This window comes from Loxodonta africana, chromosome 11, assembly GCF_030014295.1.
Source record: "Loxodonta africana isolate mLoxAfr1 chromosome 11, mLoxAfr1.hap2, whole genome shotgun sequence".
Classification (NCBI taxonomy): Eukaryota; Metazoa; Chordata; class Mammalia; order Proboscidea; family Elephantidae; genus Loxodonta; species Loxodonta africana.
This window is the reverse complement of record NC_087352.1, coordinates 24,381,704-24,403,395: the sequence shown is the minus strand read 5'-3', so window position 1 is coordinate 24,403,395 and position 21,692 is coordinate 24,381,704. Positions and strand designations below refer to the sequence as shown.

The following is a 21,692-nucleotide window of genomic DNA, read 5'->3' as shown; positions in this document are numbered from 1 at the left end:
GGGCGCCGCTCACACCCGCACCTCTCATGCCTCCCCTCCCCGGGCCTCGGCCCAGCTGACCCCGGGGCCCGCAGCGGCCAGGGAAGGGTTAAAAGCCTCCAGCTCCCTGTCCCCTGTCCTGGGGAACCCCTGGCCCTGTGGGGACATGAACTGTAAGTGGGTTCAAGTTTATGGGGGGGGGGTACGGAGGGCAGGAGGGACCGACGGCGGGAGAGGGCAGGGAGCCGCCAGACATCGGAGTGGGACCTAGTGGGGACCTAGTGGAGACCGGGGAACAGAGAACAGGGGAGAGCCATCGATGGGGAATCAGAGACAGAGAGCAAAGGGGATTCCAAGAGAAGACAGGAGACATATCCCCAGACCCGGATGAGATGGGGAGACGGAGACACAGAGATGGAAGGAGCAAATCAGAGACCTAGAGACACGGAGAGGCCAGACGGAGGAGAGACATAGGGACCCACAGACAGAGACACACAGAGACGGGAGGTGACCCCGACACCCCCAGAGAGTCGACCAGAACCGAGAGGCGCAGACACCCGGAGACCCCGACAGAGGGGGTCCGGGAGGAAACTGAGGCAGGGAGACCAGGGGGGTGAGGTAAGCCCGGGAGCCCCGTCCCAGCCCAGAGGAAGAGGACAAGGAGTGTAGACAGAAATCGGAGAGCCAGACAGGAGCGGGCAGCCGGCTGGTAGGACAGACAGACACCGGCGGGGAGGGGCCGGAGGATGGGCTGCTGCAGGAGGGGACCAGGGGGCGGGCTGGGGGTGTGATAAGGGGCGGACGGTTGGGGGGCGCTGATTGGCTGGCGCTCGGCCGGTGGGCGGGGCGCGGAGTGGGCGACAGGGGAGCCAGAGCCCGACCCCTACGCCGGGCCAGGCGCTCCCGCTCTTGGCTGTCTCCCGCCGGCTGCTCGGCCTCTCTGCCCAGGTGCGCTCCGGGTCACCCCCAGACACTGCGGGCCGGCCCCTGCGGCCCACCAGGGCAGCTCTGAGGGGGAGGTATGTGCGGGTGTCCGAGGAGGGTCCGGGGGATCCGTGTCTGTGTCCTTGTCTCTGGCTCCTTTCCCTGCCCCCAAGTCCAGCTCGGGCTCCCGGGGCCAGGGGAGGGGACAGGTTCTGGCCTGTGCCTCCCCCCTCATGCCCCGCCCCGGGGCCCAGATTCTGGCGTCCGGGGGCGGACGGGAGACGCCCGGCCCGTCTACCCGCCCCGGGCCGCGTCTGCTCCGACAGGCGGGGCTGCCAGAGCAAAGAGGGAGAGGGAAGCCCGCCCGGCCTGGGACCTGCCCCGGGCGCTCCACCCTCGAACGCAAGCCTTCAACCTCCTCCCTCAGATACAGGAGCCCGGGGTCTGGGCCTCTCCTCCCTCAAACCCAGGAGTACAGGTTCCCAGTCTTTGCTCCCTCAGACCCAGGAATCCGGCCCCCTCCACTCCGTCTTCCCTCAGACTATGAGCCTGACCTGAGGTCTCTGTGTCCCCCTACCCAAGGTGTTTGCCGACTGGTCCTGGTCATGCTGAGCCTGTGGCCAGACAGCATTTTTGCCCCTGGGCCACCTCCTGGACCCCCACGAGCCTCCCCAGATCCGCGTACTGAGCTGGACAGCGCTGTCCTCCTGACCCGTGCTCTCCTGGCGGACACTCGGCAGCTGGCGGCACAGCTGGTAAGAGCCTGCAGGGCCGTGATGGGGAGGAGAGAAACAGGATAGAGGGTAACAAGGGTGGAGAGAAAAGAGGATTCAGAGAGAACAAACAAGACAGACCTCGATTAGATGGGGAGGTGGAGACAGAGACAAAGATGCAAGGAGCAAACCAGAGACAGAGAGAGAAGGAGTGGCCAGACATGGGGACCCACAGAGACAGACAGAGCTGGGAGGTAACTCTGAGACCCCCAGAGAGTTGGTGGGGACGGAGGGGCACAGACACCCAGAGACACCAACAGAGAAGCTCTGGGAGGCCAACTGAGGCAGGGAGACCAGGGGGGAGATGGCAAGCCTGGGACACCCGATCCCAACCTGGGTTGGGTGGGAGCCAGGATAGAAAGAAAAGGGAGAGGTGCAGATTGGTGTGGATGGAGGGAACTCCCAGCTGGGTGGGATTCCCCCCTCACAGCTGTTTTCCCATCAGAGAGACAAATTCCCAGCCGATGGAGACCACAGTCTGGACTCCCTGCCCACCTTGGCCATGAGTGCGGGGGCACTGGGAGCCCTGCAGGTAAGGGCAGGGACAAGGTTGGAGTGACCATGGGCGTTGGGCAGTGAAGGAGATTGAGTTCTTGGGGGCCAGGACAGGCATGTGCTGGAGTTCCCTGATGCCAGGCCCCTGTCCTCAGCTCCCAGGCGTGCTGACGCGGCTGCGGGCCGACTTGCTATCCTACCTGCGGCATGTGCAGTGGCTGCGCAGGACAGGTGGACCTTCCCTTCGGACCCTGGAGCCTGAACTGGGCACCCTACAGGCCCGGCTGGACCGGCTCCTGCGCCGGCTACAACTCCTGGTAAGCCCCTGGTTCCAAGATCTGAGACCCCAGATCCTGAGATTCTGACCCAGTGACCCCAGGACACCAGACCCTAAACTCTGGCCTTGAAAACCCACACCCAAATGCAGGACCCCTGTGCTGAGACCCCCCACCCAACCTGCAACCTCAAGGTCCTTGAAACCTGTGACCCCAGGACCCTAGAGTCTAGGGTCTGGCCCTAAAAACCCAGACCCTGAACCCCAGCCCTGTAACCCCAAGATCCTATGACCCATAACCCTAAGACCATGAGATTCCATACCCCTAAACCCTACCTTGAAACTCCAAACCCTTAGACCACGACTCTGAGACACCATAGCCCATGATCCCATAACCCCAAGATCCCAGACCTGAGACGCCAGACCCCAGGCCCCAAGATCTGCCCTGAAACTACAGATCATATGTCTTAAGATCCCGAGACCCAAGACTCCAACCCTGAGGTCCCGAGTCTCAAGGGTCCAAACCCTTAGCCCAATATTTGGAGACACTGGTCCCAAGGCACCAAGATCCCAAATCTCAAGACCCTAATACCAAGAGGAGGATTACCAAATAAGCAACGTAAGCATGGGCTTACTTGTGCTTACTTGCTAATCTGTGGTGAACAATTTCACATGAGTTTCACTACATCCAAGAAATTGCTCACTACAGATTAGTAAATAAGCGTAAGTAAGCCCGTTCTTACCTTTCTTACTGGGTCATCCACCCGTCAGGGATTGTAAACTTGAAAGGTGCTGTGAGGTTGGGATAGAGATAGATGCCAGCCATATCTAGGAGTACAATCTTTAATGTGGTGAAAACATGTGAAATTGTTTACTACAGATGATCTGGTAAGCAAGGTAAGCACTGTGCTTACCTCGCTTATTGGATAATACATCCCTGCTAACACCTCAAGGCCCCAGACACAGACCCGGGGACCTTAACTCCAGCCTTGGGACCCCGGCTCTCCAAACCCCACACCTCAGGAACCTAGACCTGAGATCTCAAACTCCAAGACCCTAGCCTCCATGACGCTGGTCCCCCGGCTTCTAGGACTCTGGCTCTAAAATCTCAAGACCCCAGACTTTGAGCCCTGAGACCTTACATCTCTAAATCCCGGAGACCCAAGACCCTGGTTCTGAGACCCTGAGACTCCGCATTTTGGCCATGAGCCCTTAAATCCCCAAGACCCTGTCTTCTAAAACCCCAGACTCAAAACTCTGAGACCAGAAGACTTCAGATCCCAGTTCCTGAGCCTCTCCAAAAGACCCTGGACCTAAAGTTCCAGGTCACAGCCCTGAGATCCTAAGCTTAAGGCCCCAGATGTCACCCATGTGTCTCTTAGCCTGATCCTAGAGATCCAGACCTAAGACCCCAGCCTGAGATCCAGGGTCTGACCCCAGACTTGATGCCACAGAACCCAGGCCCCAGCACTGCCCCTCAAACTCTGCTCCCCCAACCGTGACCCAATCACAGAGACCACAGACCCCAGCCCTTACCTGTACCAAGATCCCAGCCCTACCCACCCAACCTTGACCCAACCACAGAGACTCCAGGACCCCAGCCCTCACCTAGCTCCCAAGACCCCAGCCTTCTCTGAAGACCCCACCTCAATCCCCCAAACCTGGCCCTGGAGCTAGATCCTTAACCCTAGGACCCTACAACCTCAACCTTTTGACACTAGCCTCAATTTTCTAATCCCAACATCCTTCAGGACACTCCCTGCCCAGATACCTCATCCCACAGACATTCTGGAAATATGCAACAGAGATCCTCCCCAACTCAAATTCAATAGATACCCCAAACATCCCTTCCCCTGACCCCCCATTGCACCCATACTTTTTGCTAACCCTCTTGTCCTCTCTTAACAGATGTCCCGCCTGGCCCTGCCCCAGGCGTCCCCAGATCCTCCAGCACCCCCACTGGCCCCTCCTGCCTCAGCCTGGGGAGGCATCAGGGCGGCCCACGCCGTCCTGGGGGGGCTGCACCTCACGCTCGACTGGGCTGTGCGGGGGTTGCTGATGCTGAGGACTCGGCTGTGACCCCCAAACCCAAAGCCACGATTGTCCTTCAAAGCCAGATCTTATTTATTTATTTATTTTGGGATTGGGGGCATGACAGTCAGGACCCCCCATTACCTCCCCCTAGTTAGATATGGTCCCTTAAAGAGACCTGGGAGACGAGCATCTGTGCCTTATTTATACTTATTTATTTGAGGAGAGTGGGATGCAGAGGGACTTCTGGGTTCCTAAGGAGGTGGGAACCGGGCGCCTGGATTCTTAGGTCTCTAAGAAATCCAGGCACAGTGTCCTGGCTCCCACCCCTCTGGGCCTGGGCAGGAGCAACTATTATTTATTATATAATGACTTTTTGTTGGGGTGGGAAGGGAGGGGCAAAGGGGTCCTGGGTTTTTGTACAAAAATGTGAGAAACCTTTGCGAGAAGGGGGAATTAAATTTGTTATACACACCCATTTTGGGCAATTTTTCTGAGGTCTGGGGTCCCTGAGGTGGGTGAGGGGACAAAATGGAAAGAGACTGGAGCAAGAGGCATTAAGTAGACAAGGCCAGAAAGGGGAGACATTTTGGTTGTTGGTGAGGCTGTGAACTCTACGGGGGTAGGGAAAAAAAAAAAAAACCAAAACCCATTGCCATCAAGTCGATTCTGACTCATGGTACTACTGTAGAACTGTTCCATAGGGTTTTCACGGCTGTAATCTGTACGAGGAGTCCCTGTGTGGCACAAATGGTTAGTGCTGCACTACCAGCCAGAAGGTTGGAGGTTTGAACCCACCCAGAGACACCTTGGAAGGCAGGACTTCCAAAAGGTCATAGCCTTGAAAACCTTATGAAACGGTTCTACTCTGCACACATGGGGTCACCATGAGTGGGAATCAACGCGACGGCAACTAACAATAACAACAATCTTTACGGAAGCATATTGCCGGGCCTTTCTTTCCAATAGGCAACCTTTAGGTTAGTAGTCAAGCGCAAACCATTTATGCCACCTAGGGACCTCAGGGGCAGGGTAGACACTCAATAAATATTTGAATGGATAAAAGAAACTTCCAGTCACCCCATGACCAGTAATACACTTTAGAGGAACCCTGCAGCTGAACAAAGTTGCAAGCTGAAGATTGTTCATTATGGCAATGTTCGTCAGAGCAAATTGGAAAAAAGCTAAGTGTCCAGCAAACCCATTGCCATTGAGTAGAACTGTCCCATAGGGTTTCCAAGGCTGTAATCTTTATGGAAGCAGACTGCCACATCTTTCTCCCATGGAGTGGCTGGTGGGTTTGAACCACCAACCCTTCGGTTAGCAGCCAAGTGCTTTAACCACTGTGCCACCAGGGCTCCTTATAACAACATATATAGATACAAAGGTAAACAAAATCCTAGAAGGAAATGCACCAAAATGTTGACAATGTCTGTCTCAAGGTTGACAGTGAGGGGTGGGATTGTGAATGATTTTTTATCATATCTATTTGTCTGTATTTTCCAGAATTTTTACAATGACCATGTATTTTGCATGACACATTTTTAAAAAACAATAAGCACTATTTTTAGAATGACAGAAGACCAAAAAAACCTTTTGCTGTTGAGTCTATTCCAACTTATGGTGATCCCATGTGTTTCAGAGTAGAACTGCTCCATAGGATTTTCTTGGCTGTAATCTTTATGGAAGCAGACCACCAGGCTTTTCTTCTGCAGTGCCGCTGGGTGGGTTTAACCTGCCAACCTTTAGGTTAGCAGCTGATCACAAACCGCTAGTGCCACTGAGGCTCCTTGACAGGAGACCAGCCGTCCAAAAAGCCCTCAGAAGAGACAAGAATGACGGTTAATTGAGCATCTACTTTGGTCTGTCTCCTGATTCCCCTGGATCTTCAAATATACCCCATTTTACAGCTGAGGAAAACCGAGGCCCAGACAGGGAGTGTCTGTTGCTCCAGGTCACACAGCTAGGGAGAGACGGAATTATGAATCCATTAAAGGTCTGGCTCATTCCAAAGCTAGTGTTCCTTTCTCTATACCTCAGCTTTCCAAAACCATACACATCAACACAAACACCTTAGATATGAGGAAGCTGAATGTCTTGGTTTCCTGTCATTGTTGCTAACCGCTGTCAAGTTTTTCCCCTACTCATGGTGACCCCACGCACAGTGGAATGGAGGGATGCCTGGTCCTGCGCCGTCCCCATGATCAGTTCCAGATGGGATCATTGGGATCCATAGGGTTTTTATTGGCTGATTTTCCAAAGCTGATCACCAGGACCTTCTTCTTAGACTATTTTAGTCTGGAAGCTCTGCTAAAACCTGTTCAGCATCATAGTAACATGGAAGTCTCCACTGACAGACAGGTGGTGGCTGCTCGTGAGATGCACTGGCTGGAAATCAAACCCAGGTCTCCCCGCACGGAAGGCCAGAATTCTACCACTGAGCCACCACTACTCCCATCTTAGCTAGTGCTGCTATAACAGAAATATCACAAGTGGGTGGTTTAAAGAATAGAACTTTATTTTATCACAGATCTAGAGGCTAAAAATCCAAATCAGGGTCTCAGCCACATCTATTCCTCCTATAGGTCTCTCTCCTTGTTCCTAGTGTCAGCTGGCAATCCTTGGCACTCCTTCACTTGTAGACGGGTCCTCACGTGGCATCTGTCTTCCCCCATGTTTGTTTATTTTGCTCTTTTTATAACTCAGAAGTGATTAGGTTTAGGACTCACTTGGCTCTGGTATGGTCTCATTAACATAACAAAAGAAAATCCCTATTTCCAGACAGGATCACATCCACAGATACAGGGGTTAGGACTTTATGTCTTGGGAGTCACAATTCAGTAGACTACATCGGGGTTCAGAGAGGGCATAGGTCTTACCTAGGGTCAAGAGAAGCAGTGTTGGTGGAATTGGGGTTGTAAGTCAGGCTGCTCCTCATAGAGTCAGAACCCATTGGAGAATCATCAGTTTACAGTATCCCAGACCCTCCCAGGGACCCTGATTTTTTTTTTTTTAATTGTTTTTTCAGTGAAAGTTTACACAGCAAATTAGGTTCCTGTTTGACAATTTATACACAAATTGTTCAGTGACATTAGCTACATTTTTCACAATGTGTCAACCTCTCTTTAATTGCATTCTGGTTGTTCCATTTCTAGTACTCTAGTTTCCCTGCCCCCTTATCTTCTCATCTTTGCTTTAAAGTTATTGTTGACTTTTTGGTCTCATATAGATGGTTTTTCTTAATGGAGCACCATACTCAGGGGTAGTATGCTTTATTTTGTGTGTCAATCTATTATTTTGCTAAAAGGTGACCTCAGGGGATAGTTTCAGTTCAAGGTTTAAAGAGTATTTCAGGGGATAGTCTCAGGGAGTCCTCTGGTCTCAACGGGTTCAGTAAGTCTGGACTTTTTAGGAATTTGAGTTCTGTTCTGCTTTTTTCTCCTGATCTATCAGGGTCCATCTACTGTGGCCCTGATCAGAATGGTCAGTAGTGGTAGCTGGGCACCATGTAGTTTTTCTGGTCTCAGGGTAGATGAGGCCGTGGCTCCTGTAGGCTATAAGCTCTGTAGACTAGCTTCTTGTCTGAGAGTTTATTTCCTTCTTTCCCTTTTGCTCCTGACAAGTAGAGACCAATAGTTGTATTTGAAATGGCTGCTCACAAGATTTTAAGACCAGGGACCCTGGTTTGTCACTGGTTTGCCTCTGGAGTGGGAGTATGTGGGTGGGTGGGTATGTGGGGGGTGGGCCCAGCCTGGTTCTAGGGTCCTGATTCCACCCAGCCCAGCCCCCAAGGCTCCAGGCCATATCCCCATAGGAGAAGTGAGCCTGGATAGTTTCCAGGATGAGTCCCCTGTATGTCTGATGATGTCACAAAGCCTCTCTACTGCAGGCTCCTCCCACCGGCTAGTACCACCCACCCTCACCGGGCCATGGCCAAGGCCTCTGTCTCCTAGCGTTGGGGAAGGCCCACCCTCTGTGACTGCTGAGCTCCAGGGACCTGTGAAACCCAAGAGACCAAGGCCTGTGGGCTGGGGGACCAGGCAGGCCACATACCTGGATCCCTGACTCTGTGCTGCGCCCACCCCTCCTGCAGCCACCATGAACTGGCTCCTGAACATCGGGCGCTTGGAGCCTTTCCAGAGCCCCCTGAAATGGGTCCCCGTTCTGGGCGAGCTCCAGAAGACCCTCCAGAAGGGCGAGTACCTGCCCCTCCGCCCGCTGCCCATGTTCGAGAGTAACTTTGTCCAGGTCCCCAGCTCCTTCTGCCCTGGGGCTGAGAGGGGCTAGATGGGAGCGAGGCACCTGGGGAGGAAGGGGATATTTTTGGAGGAACTGGGAGTTGGGTCAGAGTCCTTGGGTGACTCAAACGGTTAAGGTTAGTGGTTTGAATCTACCCTGAGGTGCTTCAGAAGAAAGGCCTTGTGATTTGCTTCCAAACGGTCACAGCCTTGGAAACCCTATGGAGCACACTTCTGGTCTGCACACTAGGGGGCGCCATGAGTCAGAGCTGACTCAACAGCAACTGGTTTTGGTTTTGGGGGGAATCTGGATCTGAGTCTCCGGGTGGTACAGTTAAGCATTTAGCTGCTAACCAAAAGGTTGGAGAGTCAAGTCCACCCAGAGGTATCTTGGAAGAAAGGCCTGGCAATCTACTTCCAAAAAATCAGCCATCGAAAACCCTGTGCAGCACAGTTCTACTCTGACACACTTGGGCCTCCATGAGTAGAAGTTGACTCAGTGGCAACTGGTTTGATTTTTTGGTGGGGGGGGGAGGGGATCTGAGTTAGAATCCCTGACCGGTGCAAATGGTTAAGTGCTCAGCTGGTAACTGAAAGGTTGGTGGTTTGAACCCACCCAGAGGCACCTTGGAAGAAAGGCATGGCGATTTGCTTCTGAAAATCAGCCATTGAAAACCCCGTAGAGCACAGTTCTATTCTGACACACATGGGGTCGTGCAGGAGTCAGAGTTGACTTGACAGTAACCGGTCTGGGATCTGGGTCCAGGTAGGCACAAGGCAGCTGAGGGCTTGGGCGGGGGGTGCCTGAAGAGCACTGGGAGAAAGGTGTGGTCCCAGCCCCTTTCCCTGGCCACCCCAGGTAACACATCGAGGGGGGCCCGTGTACCTGCATCATGGCTCCAACCGCCTGACCATGGGTGTGGCCGCCACCCTGCCTGGCCTGGTGCTGCCAGACATCCTGCTGATCGCAAAGCCCCCCGAGGGCAGGGACTCTTCCAACCTCATCCTCACCAGGTGCCTCTACCCCCCATCCCGCTCTGTACCTGCACTGTGCCCCCTGCACTACCCACCTGTCTTAGTTATCTAGTGCTGCTATAACAAAAACATCTATCTAACCGGTTTGTCCTGGTTTGCATTTCCACCCCAGATACACTGAATGAGAATCTACATTTTGTCAAGCTCCCCGGGTGATTCTTCTGTATAATAAAATTTGAGAACCACTGCTCTAATAGTGGTTCTTAGAACTGGTCCCTAACCAGCAGCATTAGCATTGCCTGGCAGTTCAAATCCACCAGGCGCTCCTTGGAAACCTTAGGGGCAATTCTACTCTGTCCTGTGGGGTCACTATGAGTCGGAATTGACTTGATGGCAATGGATTTTTGGGAATGTGTTAGAAACGCAAATTCTCAGCAGGGGTTCGACCTGTAAGGAACTAGGTTTGAAGCTCTGGCTTCAACAAACAGAAATTTATTATTTCACATTTAGGAAAGCTCTAGGGCAAGGCTTTCTCTCTTTGTCCTCTCTAGGGGAAGGTCCTTGTTCCTTGGTTCCCTGGTGATCTTCTTGTGGTGTGGCATCTGTCTTCCCCCATCTCTGCTTGCTTCTCTGTCCTAATCTGCTCTTTTTATATCTCAAAGGTGATTGGTTTAAAACACACTTTACACGGATTTGCCATCTTAACATAACAAAGAAAATCCATTCCCAAATGGGATTATAACCACAGTTACAGGAGTTAGGATTTACAACACATATTTTGGGGCGACATAATTCAACCAATAACACCACCATCCTCTCCTGCCCCCCGCCCCCCAGGATGATCCCGCTGGACCTGGTCCACCTGTACGTCCACGACCTGGCCGCCTGGCGCCTGAAGCTGCGCCTGGCCACCGGTCGCTACTACTACCTGGAGCTGGACGCCCCGGACTACGAGGTGGGCTTCTTGTTTGACCGCTGGATCCGCCTTATCAATCTGCTTCAGGAGCCATCCACCAGCTGGGCCCCCAGGACCCTGCACACTCCGCCTCCGGGGGACCTGTCCCGGTCCTCACCTTTCGCCTCCACCTGGCGCCTCCAGGTGGGGCTCTGAGTCCACAGACCCATGGCGATGAAGGAGAGGAGAGGGACTAGGCACCCATGCTTCTAGATTTCAGAGGGAGTGAGCACCTAGAGCCTTAAGTCCAGGATCCCCAAGAATGGGGCTGGGGGCGGGACTCCTGGCCTGAGGGAGAGGGGCCGAGGGGCGGGACTCCTGGCCTGAGGGAGAGGGGCCGAGGGGCGGGACTCCTGGGTCTGAGGGAGGGGGCCAGGCGCCTGGACTCCTGGGTCTGAGGGAGGAGGGGCTGGAGGTTCCCAGACTCCCTGCGGGTAGGTCATGGAGTTGTAGAAACCGGAAAGAGGTTGTTTCTCTCCTGACTGCCCTCCTTCCCGCCCACAGGACCCGTCCCAGTCCAAGCGTTCAGGTGAGCAGGTTCTAGCATCTCTCAGGCCCATGTCTGCGTCTTCTGGCTCTCAACCCCCCGGGTGTGGATGAAGCTTCAGATCCTAGGCTCCTCTGTCTCCCGGGCGTCCTTGAAGTCCCCTCACATCCTCTCCCCTCACGTAGATACTGCCCCTACTGGTCCGAGTCGGGACCCACGCTGCCTCCTCCCTGAGGCTCCCTAACCTTCCGTCTCCTCTCTTCCCAGTCAGGGTCACCAAGCCTGTCTTTCCTTACAAGCTGCTGTTCTCCCAGAGACAACGGAAGGCCAAGGTGAGCAGGCCCTGGAAACACTGCTGGGCACTGGCTCGGTGGGTGAGTGGGTGTTCGCGTGCGCACACGCGCGAGCGGGGAGCGGGGACCGGGGGCTGCCTCGCCTGGCCTCACTGTCCCTCCTTGGCCCCACCCCCAGGCTCTAAAGCGAAAATTCAAGTCTCAGGCCGTGGGTGACTCTGTGCCTCTCATCTGGTCGCAGCTGGAATCGACTGACAGTAGGAAGAAGCCTACAGAAAAGAGGTGGGCTTGCTCCTCCCCTCGCTGCTAATGGGGGAAGGATGAGAGGACCATGGTCTGCCCCAGACCCCAAAGTCCAATGTTGTTGTTGTTGGGTGCCGTCGACTCAATTCTGGCTCATAATCAAACCTATGAGACAGAGTAAAACTGCCCTATAGAGTTTTCTAGGCTGTAATCTTTCTGGGAACAGATTGCCAGGTCTTTCTACTGCGGAGAGGCTGGGTGGGCTCAAACCGCCGACCTTATGGTTAGCAACTGAGGGCTTAACCATTGCGCCACCAGGGCTCCTTATGAAATACCTATTGTTGTTAGGTGCCATCAAGTCGGTTCCAAATCATAGCGACCCTAGATACAACAGCACAAAACACTGCCTGGTTCTGTGCCATCCTCACAATTGTTATGCTTGAGCCCATTGTTGCAGCCACTGTGTCAATCCATCTCACTGAGGGTCTTCCTCTTTTTCGTTGACCCTCTACTTTACCAAGCATGATGTCCTTTAGGAACTGGTCCCTCCTGATAACATGTCCAAAGTACGTGAGATGAAATCTTGTCATCCTTGCTTCTAAGGAGCATTCTGGCTGTACTTCCAAGAGATTTTTTCGTTCTTTTGGCAGTCCATGGCGTAGTCAGTATTCTTCTTCAGCACCATAATTCAAAGGCATCAATTCTTCTTCCATCTTCTTTAGTCATTATCCAGCTTTCACATGCATATGAGGCAATTGAAAACACCATGGCTTGGGTCAGGCCCTCCTTAGTCCTCAAAGTAACATCTTTGCTTTTTAACACTGTAAGAGGTCTTTTGCAGCAGATTTGCCCAATGCAATGCATCATATGATTTCTTGACTGCTGCTCCATGGGCATTGATTGTGGATCCAAGTAAAACGAAATCCTTGACAACTTCAGTCTTTTCTCCGTTTATCATGATGTTGCTTATTGATTCAGTTGTGAGGATTTTTGTTTTCTTTATGTTGAGGTGCAATCCATACTGAAGGCTGTAGTCTTTGATATTCATCAGTATGTGCTTCAGGGCCTCTTCACTTTCAGCAAGCAAGGTTATGTCATCTGCAAATCGCAGGTTGTTAGACCAAAATGAAATACCTAGAATAAGCAAATACATAGAGACAGAAAGTAGAGTAGAGGTCACCAGGGGCTAGGGGTGGGTAATGGGGAGTTATTATTTAACGGGTATACAGTTTCTGTTTGGGGAAAAAGATCCAGAAATAGATAGAGGTGATGGTTACACAACATTGTGAATGTACTTAATGCCACTGAGTTGTGCATGTAGAAATTGTTGAGATGGTTTATGTTTTGTTATGTATATTTTCACCACAATAAAGCTTTTAAAAAATGGTTAAAAGGGTAAATTTTATGTTTTTCTTTTTTTGTTGTTGTTGAGTGCCATCTAGTCGATTCTGACTCATAGCAACCCCACGTGACAGAGTAAAATTGCCCCTGGGTTTCCTAGGTTGTAATATTTTACAGGAGCAAATTGCCGGGTCTTTTCTCCTGCAGAGCCGCTGGGTAGGTTCAAATCGCCAACCTTCGGGTTAGTGGCCGAGCATTTTAGCTGTTTGCACAACCCAGGGTATTACCTTATGACTCAGCAATTCCACTCCTCAGCATATTCCCAAAAGACTTGAAAGTAGGAGTTCAAACAGATCTTGTATACTAATGTTCATAGTAGCACTGTTCACAATAGCCAAAAGGTGGAAACAACCCAAGTGTCCATCAATAGATAAATGGATAAACAAAATGTGGTCCATGCATGTAATTGAATATGATTCTGCCATAAAGAGAAATGAAGTTCTGATACATAACACTCCATGGAAGAACCTCGAAAACAACACGCTGGGTGAAATAAGTCAGGCAAAAAAGGACAAATACGGTATGAAAATGCTTATATGAAATGTCCAGAATAGGCAAATCCATAGAGATCAAAGCTTGTTAGAGGTTATCAGGGACTGTAGGGAAGGAGGCATGGGGATAACTTAAAATTATTACTTAAAAAAATACAAAAAGACAGCGAATTATTGTAAGTGCTGTCAATAAGCTGTACACCTGTAAAAAGTTAAATTGGCAAAGTTTGTGTGATTTACAACAACAACAACAAAAGTAGCTACTTAGGCTGCTTATGTACAACCAAATACGTCACAGGATTTGTTTCTTTGGTTTAGATGTTTAGGGTCATGGTTTCACGGGACATCCCAGTTAGTTGGCCTAATAAGGTGTTTAGTTCTTCCGTTCTACCTCCTAGTTCATCATGTAGTGCCCGGGGTCTTAAAAACTTGTAAACAGCCATCCAAGTCACAACAGTTGGTCTCTATTTGCCTGGAACAACAGATGAAGAAGGAAAATCAGGAATAGGAGGAGGAAATGGAATGTGTGGCTAACTGCCTTCAGGAACAACTGCCTCCTTTGCCATGAGACCAGAACAACTGGCTGGTGCCCAGCTACCATTACTGAACATTTTGAACAAAGATTCTGTAGAAGAATCCTGATCAAAAAGGGGAAAATGCAGAAAAGAATTTCAAATTCTTTTGGAATCCAGATACCCTGGATCCATGCTGACTGAATGGACTCCTGAAACTATTGCCCTGAGATAATCTTTCAACCTTAAACCAGAAATATCCCCTGAAGTCTTCTTAAACCCAAACAATAGTTTAGCTTAACTAGTAAAAAATGTCTGCCTTGAGGATTGTGCTCTTTCAAGATCCATCTATAAGGGATCAAACTGACAACAACAAAGATTAGATAGGAAGCTTAGGGGGCAGGAATTTATGTTAATGAGCGAGGAACAACTCAGAGAAGGTTGAGAATGGTTGCACAACTTGCAGAATATAATCATTGTCCCTGAATTGTACACGTAGAAACAGTTGAATTGGTGTATTTATTACTGTGTGTATTCTCAACAACGGCAATAACAAAGTAAATAAAATTTAAAAATAAATTAATTAATTTTTTAAAAACACAAAAAGAAAACATGGATCCTCCTCCTACAGGTCGAGCTCAGACCCCACCTGTGATAGTTCTCAGACAGAAATCCCACTTCCAGGTAAGAGCACCCGATCCCTCTGCCCCAGTAGTGAACCCCCTTGTGGGTCTGGCCTTTCCCTGGGGGCTCAGGCTGCTCTCCCCGCAGAGAAGCCCAGCATCACCATCCGGACCATCTTCAGCATCATTTCCAGCACGGTCAACCAGAAGGAGTCCTCCAAGGCCAGCTATATACTGGGGACCGGGGGCTCAGACTTTTGGGTCTGAGGGAGTAGGAGGAGGAGGGGTGGGGGTCCTGGACTCCTGGATCTGAAGGAGGAGGGGTCTGGGGATCCAGACTCTGAGGTCTGAGAGAGGAGGGTCTGGGGACCCAAACTCCTGGGTCTGAGGGTGGAAGGAGCCAGACATCTGGGTTGATGGAAGAGAGGACTGGGGGTCAGACTCCTGGGTCTAAGGAAGGAGGAACTGGGGACCCAGACTCCTGGGTCTGTGAGAGGAGGTGCCAGCCCCTGCCTCTGACTATCACCTCTCCTGTCCCCTGTCTGCTCGCAGGTCCACTTGTCTGAGTCTGGGAGGGTCACTATCTCCAGGTGCATGATGGAGACCCCTTCTCACTGCATCTCAGAGGACAGCCCTGATTTCTCCTCAACGATCTCCTATGACCAACTGGAGCAGTACCTGTGGCAGCAGGACATTGAAGACCTCATGGATGCCACGTCCACCACCTTGACCTCGTCCTCCTTCTCCCCGACTACTCACACCACCACCTTCTACCGGGGTACACCCTACCCCTCCCTCCACAGGCACAATATCCAGACCAGGCCACCAGCCTCTCAGAAGGCCCTGTCTGTCCCTGCCACATCTGGGAAGACTCCATTCATCCTTGACCAGTCCCAGAAGGTTGCCGCTGTACCTGCTGTGCCCCAGAAGGTCTCAATTGTTCCTGTTGTTCCCAAGAAGGCCACTGTTGTCCCTGACTCATCCCAGAAGGCTCCAGCTGAACATGCCCCACCCCAGAAGTCCCCAGCTGTACCTGCCCCATCCCAGAAGGCCCCAGCTATATCTGCTGTTCCTCAAAAGGCCCCAGCTGTACCTGCTGTTCCCCAGAAGGACCCATTTGTCTCTGTCCCATCTCAGAAGGCCATGCCTGTCCCTGTCCCATCCCAGAAGGCCCCGGTTGTTTCTGTTCCATCCCAAAAGGTCCCTCGTATTCCTGTCCCATCTCAGAAGGTCCCACCTGTCACTGTCCCATCCCAGAAGGCCCGAGCTATACCTGCCCCATCCCAGAAGGCCCCAGCTGCAGCTGCCCCCTCTCAGAAAGCCCCAGCTGTACGTGTTATTCTCCAGAAGGCCCCAGCTGTCTCTGTCCCATCTCAGAAGGCCCTGCCTGTCTCTGTCCCATCCCAGAAGGCCCCAGTTATTTCTGCCCCATCCCAGAAGGTCCCTCATATTCCTGTCCTATCTCAGAAGGCCCTACCTATCACTATGCCATCTCAGAAGGCCCCAGTTGTCCCTGTCCCATCCCAGAAGGCCCCAGTTGTTCCTGTCCCATCCAAGAAGATCCCCCCTGTCCCATCCCAGAAGGCCCCAGTTTTTTCTGTCCCATCCCAAAAGGTACCCCCTGTCCCTGTTCCATCCAAAAAGGCCCCTCATGTTCCTGTTCCATCTCAGAAGGTCCCACCTGTCATTGTCCCCTCCCAGAAGACCCAAGGTGTTCCTGTCCCTGTCGCATCCCAGAAGGTTCCACCTGTTTCTGTCCCGTCCCAGAAGGCCCCTCCTCTCCCTGTCCCATCCCAGAAGGCCCCAGCTGTCCCTGTCATTCTCCAGAAGCCCACGTCCTCCCCTACCCCAAACAGGAAGTCTTTCTTCCTACCTACCCCATCCCAGAAGGCCCTGACCTCACCTGCCCAATATCAGAGAGCATTCAGCCCACTCACCTCATTGGAGAAGATCCCTGCCGACACCACCATGTTGCCAGCAGGAAGTCACAGAGTAGACATGCTGGAGAGAAGCCAACCTGAAGTGAGACCTGAGCCGGTGGTGATAATGGGTGCCCAGGAGACGAATGTGGTAGAGCAGAGGACCCAGACTCGGTCCCTGGAGTTGCCCTCCGGCATGACCAAGAAGATGTCTGCAGAGGTCCTGGTTAGCAAAACCCGGGAGGTGACCTTAGAGGGCTTGAAGGGCATGGGGAAGTCGGAGGACAAATTCTACAAGAAGAAGGAGGAGATCATTGTGGACCTTCCGGGCCTCAAGTCCAAGGAGATGGAGCAGCAGAAGAGGTGGATCAACACAAAGGAGCTGAGCCTCCACGGACCTGCGCTGGAGCACAGTAGGCCCTTCTCTGTGGAGGGCCTTGCCCTCACCAAGTTGATGGTCATGGCGAACTCCAAAGAGCAGCACTCGAGGCCTGCGGTGACTACTCTGCCCTCCTGGCTCTCCATGAATTCTGAGGAGTCCTGTTTGTCTAGGGTGCCCTCAGTTTCCCCCAACCACAGCCAGTTGTCCTGGCTGAAGAGGTCACCGGTGGTGGTGAGGGAGCAGCCAGAGTTAGTCACCTGGGTAAAAGAGAGCACGCAGCACTGGGTGGCTGTGGAGGAGCAGGCCTGGGACCCAGAGGATGGTTCTAAGGTGTCTTTGAGGTCCTTGCCTCCATCTACCAGCCTGAGTGTGGAGAGTGGTCCCCAGCCTCCCATCCCTCTGCCCGCCTCTAAGTGGGAGGACCTGCCACAGCCACCCATCCCACTGCCCCCATCAAGGATGGAGGCCCCGACCAGGATGCCCCAAGAGACCGTGAGGTTATCTCAACAGCCCATTCGGATACCCAACCAGAAGCCCCTGGCCATGATGGGGTCATCCTCAGGCATTCTCTTGCCCATGCATTTGGAAACTGAGAGTGTGAGAGATACGGCCACCCAGGTGGAGGTGATAAAAGAGGATTTGGGCATCTTGCCTGCCCTGTCCAGGTATTTTGGGTAACAACCAACCTTTACTGCCAACTCCATTATCTGTGAGATAGGGACGATTGTTCCTTTTCCACTTTTTTTCATGCACTCAATATCTCTATATTGAGTGTCAGCTATGTGCTAAGCATTGTTCTAGACACTAGGGATATAGCAGTGAGCAATAGGGGACTGTCCGTACTGTCTTTGAGGTAGAGACAATCATTCCCTCTTTCCACTTTTCTTCATGCGTTCAATATATAGTGTCGACTATGCTAGGGTTTATGCTAGGCATTGCTGTAGGCACTAGGAATATAGCGGCAAGTAATGGGGGAAGGTGTGCTACTGACATCTAGTGAGTGGAGGCCAGGAATGCTGTTGAACATCATACAATGCCCAGGACGGCCCCTCCCCGCCACCACAACAAAGAATGCACTGGCCCAAAAATGTCAAGAGTGCTGAGGCTGGGAAACCCTGTCCCAGGCTGGGTGTCAGACAATAAAAAACAAGTTAATTATATTGAACATTAAAAGGCGACAAGTTCTATGGGAAAAGAGCAGCGTAAGGAGGATCAGGAGTGTAGGGTAGGCAGTTTGCTGTACTGGATTGGGTGGTCTAGATAGGCCTCACTGAGTTAGTGTCATTCGTGTGAAGCCATCTGAAGGGAGGGAGGAAGCCATGGGGACATCGCGGGGGGAGGGGAAGGGCAAGCACTCCCAGCAGAAGGAAGGGCCAATGTAAAGTCCCTGAGGCAGGAGTGTGCATGAAGGAATAAAAAAATACAGGGTGAGATACAGAGTAAGCAAGGGAGGCAGGGGAGGGAAAGTAGGAAATGGGGTCAAAGGGGTAACGGGGAGCTGGTTCGTGTAAGACTGACCTTGCAGGCAATTATAAGGAATTTGGCTTTGATTCTGAGTGAGGTGGAGTATTTTGATGAGGAGAATGGTGGGAACTAATTTATGTTGGAAGGGGCTCTGTCTGTCTGGGGTGTGGAAAATGTGGAGGGGGAATGGGTGCAACAGGGAGTCCGTTGCAATACCCCAGGCTTGAGATGATGGGGGTTTGGACAAGAGTGGAGGTGCTAGAGGTATTGAGAAGTGGTGGGATTCCAGAGGTAACTTTGAGGTTTGAGCCAACAGATTGGTTCATAGATTGGACGTATGATGTGAAAGAAAGAGTGGAATCAAGGATAACTGTGAGGTTCGGGGTTCTGAGACTCTGGAAGGAAGTAGGGGCCATCAACGGCAATGAGGAAGATGGTAAATGGAGTAGGTTTAGGCGAAAAGATCAGGAATTACGTTTTGGATGTCATGATTTTGAGATGTCAGGAGAAGCCACTGGAATAGGCAGTGAGTGGATGCGTGCCTCTGAAAGTTCAGGGGCGTCATCGGCGTATGGACAGTACTTAAAGCTATGAGACTGGATGAGGCCATCAGCGAGTGAGTGTAGACAGATGTTTTAGTTATCTAGTGTTGCTGTAACAGAAATATCACAAATGGATGGCTCTAACAGAAATACAACAGTCTTTACACAAGCAGATTGCCAGGCCTTTCTTCTATGATGCCACTGGGTGGGCTTGAACCTCTAACCCTTAGGTTAGCAGCCAATCACAAACCCACTTTTGCCACTCAAGGTCCAGGAGCAGGATTCCCATTGCCATTGAGTTGATTCTGACTCGTAGCAACCCTGTAGGCCAGAGTAGAACTGCCCCCATAAGGTTTGCAAGGCCGTAAATCTTTATGGAAGCAGATTGTCACATTTTTCTCCTACCGCTGAACTTTCAGTTAGCAGCAGAGCACTTTAGCCACTGTGCCACCAGGGCTCCTTGGGAGCAGGGTTAAGTGTATAAAAAAAGAGAGGGATTGACACACTACGAAGTGGATGGATCTTGAAAATGTTACAGTGACAAAAGCCAGATACGAAAGGCCACATATTGTATGAATCCATTTGCAGGAAAAATTCAAAGTAAATCCACAGTGACAGAGAGTAAATTAGTGATTGCCCGAGAAATGGGGGGAATGGAGAGTGATGCTTAGTGGATACAGGGTTTCCTTCTGGAGTGAGGAGAATGTTCTGGAAATAGTGGTGCTAGCTGCACAATATCAGGAATGTACTTAATGCCATGGATTGTACATTTTAAAATGGTTAAAATGGTGAATTTTATGCCATGTGTATTTTACCATAACTTAAAAAAAAGAGAGAGGACTGGGAGACAAGCCTATTGAAGAATTTTGGTAGAAGGGGAGAGAAGTGGAGAGGTAGCTGGTGGAGGAAGTAGAGACAAGAAAGGGCTTTTTAAGAGGCAAGAAATATTCTGACATTTGGATCTGGCCTGAATGACCCACAGTCAGGCCTGATATTAATGAGGCAGGAGGGAGGGAAATCTAGTAGGGAAACTGAGTTTGATTCCAAGAAGTGAGGCCACTTGCTCAGGGGTTTGTAGGAGGTGGTGGGGACCCAGATTCCAGCCCAGGCTGAACTGTCTTGAGTCATGTTGTTAATTGCTATAGAGTCAGGTCTGATAAATGGTCACCCCATGCATCAACAGAACTAAATGCTGCCTGGTCCTGCACCATCCCCATGATCGGTTGCGGATTGGCCCATTTTGCTCCATATGGTTTTTTTGTTGTTTTGTTTTTTTTTTTTTTTTAATAATATTATCTTTTCAATGAAGGTTTACACAGCAGTTTATGTTCCCATTCAACAATTTCTACACAATTTGTTAAGTGACATTGGTTATATTCTTCACAATACGTGAACATGTCATTATTTCTGTTCTGGTTGTTCCGTTCCCATTCATCTAGTTTCCCTGCTCCCTTGCCTTCTCATCTTTGTTTTAAGGCAATCGTTGACCATTTGGTCTCATGGATGATTTTTTAAAGGAGCACGGTACTCTCAGGTGATATTCTTTATTTTCTGTGCCATTCTGTTTTTTAACTAAAAGGAGACCTCAGGGGCTGATTTTGGTCCACGGTTAGAAGGGTATGTCAGAGCAATAGTCTCAGGGAGTCCTCAAGTATTAACCAGTCCAGTAGGTCTTTTTTTTTTTAGGAATTTGGGGTTCTGTTCCACATTTTTCTCCAGTTCTATCAGGGTCCATCTATTGTCACCCCGATTAGAATGGTAGGTAGTGGTAGCTGGGCACCATCTAGTTCTTCCGATCTCAGGGGCCGATATTTAGAAGTAGATTGCCAGGCCTTTCTTACAACCCATCTTCCTCTCAAAGCTCCACTGTTCAGCATTGTAGCAACATGCACGCCCCAACTGACAGTCAGGGGTCACATACTATTTTATTGCCAGCCCTCCAAAGCCCTCTCTTGCTTTCTTTTTCCCTCTAGCATGCAGCGTCCCCAGCCTTTTTAATAGCAGGATCCAGGAAACTCAACCTCAGCAAAGAGTCCAGAAGAGCCGTAGTCAGGTACCCCTGAGACCTTGGAGACCCATCCTAGACCTGGCCTCAGGGTCCCAGGAGTCCAGACCCTTCCCTCTCTCTTTCCTTTTCCCCTGCAGGTCACCAGGGTCAAGTGCACCCCTACTATAGGAAGCAAGGTGCTGAAGAAGCCGGGAAGGGGGGCTTCTCCCTCTCCGGTAGAGACCAGACCTATCTATATACATTTATATATTGGGGGCGGGGGCGGGGGGGAGAGCCCACAGAGTAGTCCAGTTTCACAAAATTAAATGCCTGAGTCTAAGACTCGGCATACGTCTGACCTCAGTCCGGTATGTGCGTCCTCATGGACCCTGGCCCAGCCCAATGAACTTCTGGCCTCATGGGGGTTTCACAGGCTGGTGGTGGGAGGGGGAGGGGAGGTAGGAGAGGTCTCCATCGGCCCCGCCCCGCGTTCCAGAACGTTCCCTGCAGCGCAGCAGCTCCCATTGGCTGGGGTCATGGGGGTTCCAGCCAATCCAGCGGGTGTCACGCTTTTGGGCGGCCCGAGACTTTGGTGTGCTCACGTTTGGCCCCAGATGAGAGGGGAGCCCCAAGAGCCAGCACAACTTGACCCAGTGGGAACAGTTGACATCAGCTTTGAGAGGTCAGGAGGGTGGGATCAGGAG

The 21,692-nt window shown here is 51.5% G+C and overlaps 2 protein-coding genes across 3 annotated transcripts; both read left to right on the top strand.

Annotated features, from left to right (window-relative positions):
* IL11 (interleukin 11) lies at window positions 1–4,950 on the top strand. 2 transcript variants are annotated; one of them, XM_064294266.1, is made up of 5 exons: window positions 1–152; window positions 1,486–1,658; window positions 2,122–2,208; window positions 2,327–2,488; window positions 4,354–4,950. In XM_064294266.1, the coding sequence occupies exons 1-5, from the start codon at window positions 146–148 to the stop codon at window positions 4,522–4,524; spliced, it is 600 nt and encodes a 199-aa protein (XP_064150336.1). In that variant the 5' UTR covers window positions 1–145; the 3' UTR covers window positions 4,525–4,950. The 2 variants fall into 2 exon arrangements, with proteins under 2 accessions (XP_064150336.1, XP_023399356.1); XM_023543588.2 differs by lacking the exon at window positions 1–152 and having other exon boundaries at window positions 853–1,658.
* Window positions 4,951–8,228: 3,278 nt separating this feature from the next.
* GARIN5B (golgi associated RAB2 interactor family member 5B) lies at window positions 8,229–20,204 on the top strand. Its single transcript, XM_064293191.1, has 7 exons — window positions 8,229–8,724; window positions 9,574–9,728; window positions 10,527–10,788; window positions 11,317–11,463; window positions 11,603–11,729; window positions 14,756–14,955; window positions 15,223–20,204. Exons 1-7 carry the CDS (start codon window positions 8,575–8,577, stop codon window positions 17,671–17,673), a joined length of 3,492 nt encoding a protein of 1,163 aa, XP_064149261.1. The 5' UTR covers window positions 8,229–8,574; the 3' UTR covers window positions 17,674–20,204.
* Window positions 20,205–21,692: the final 1,488 nt, after the last annotated feature.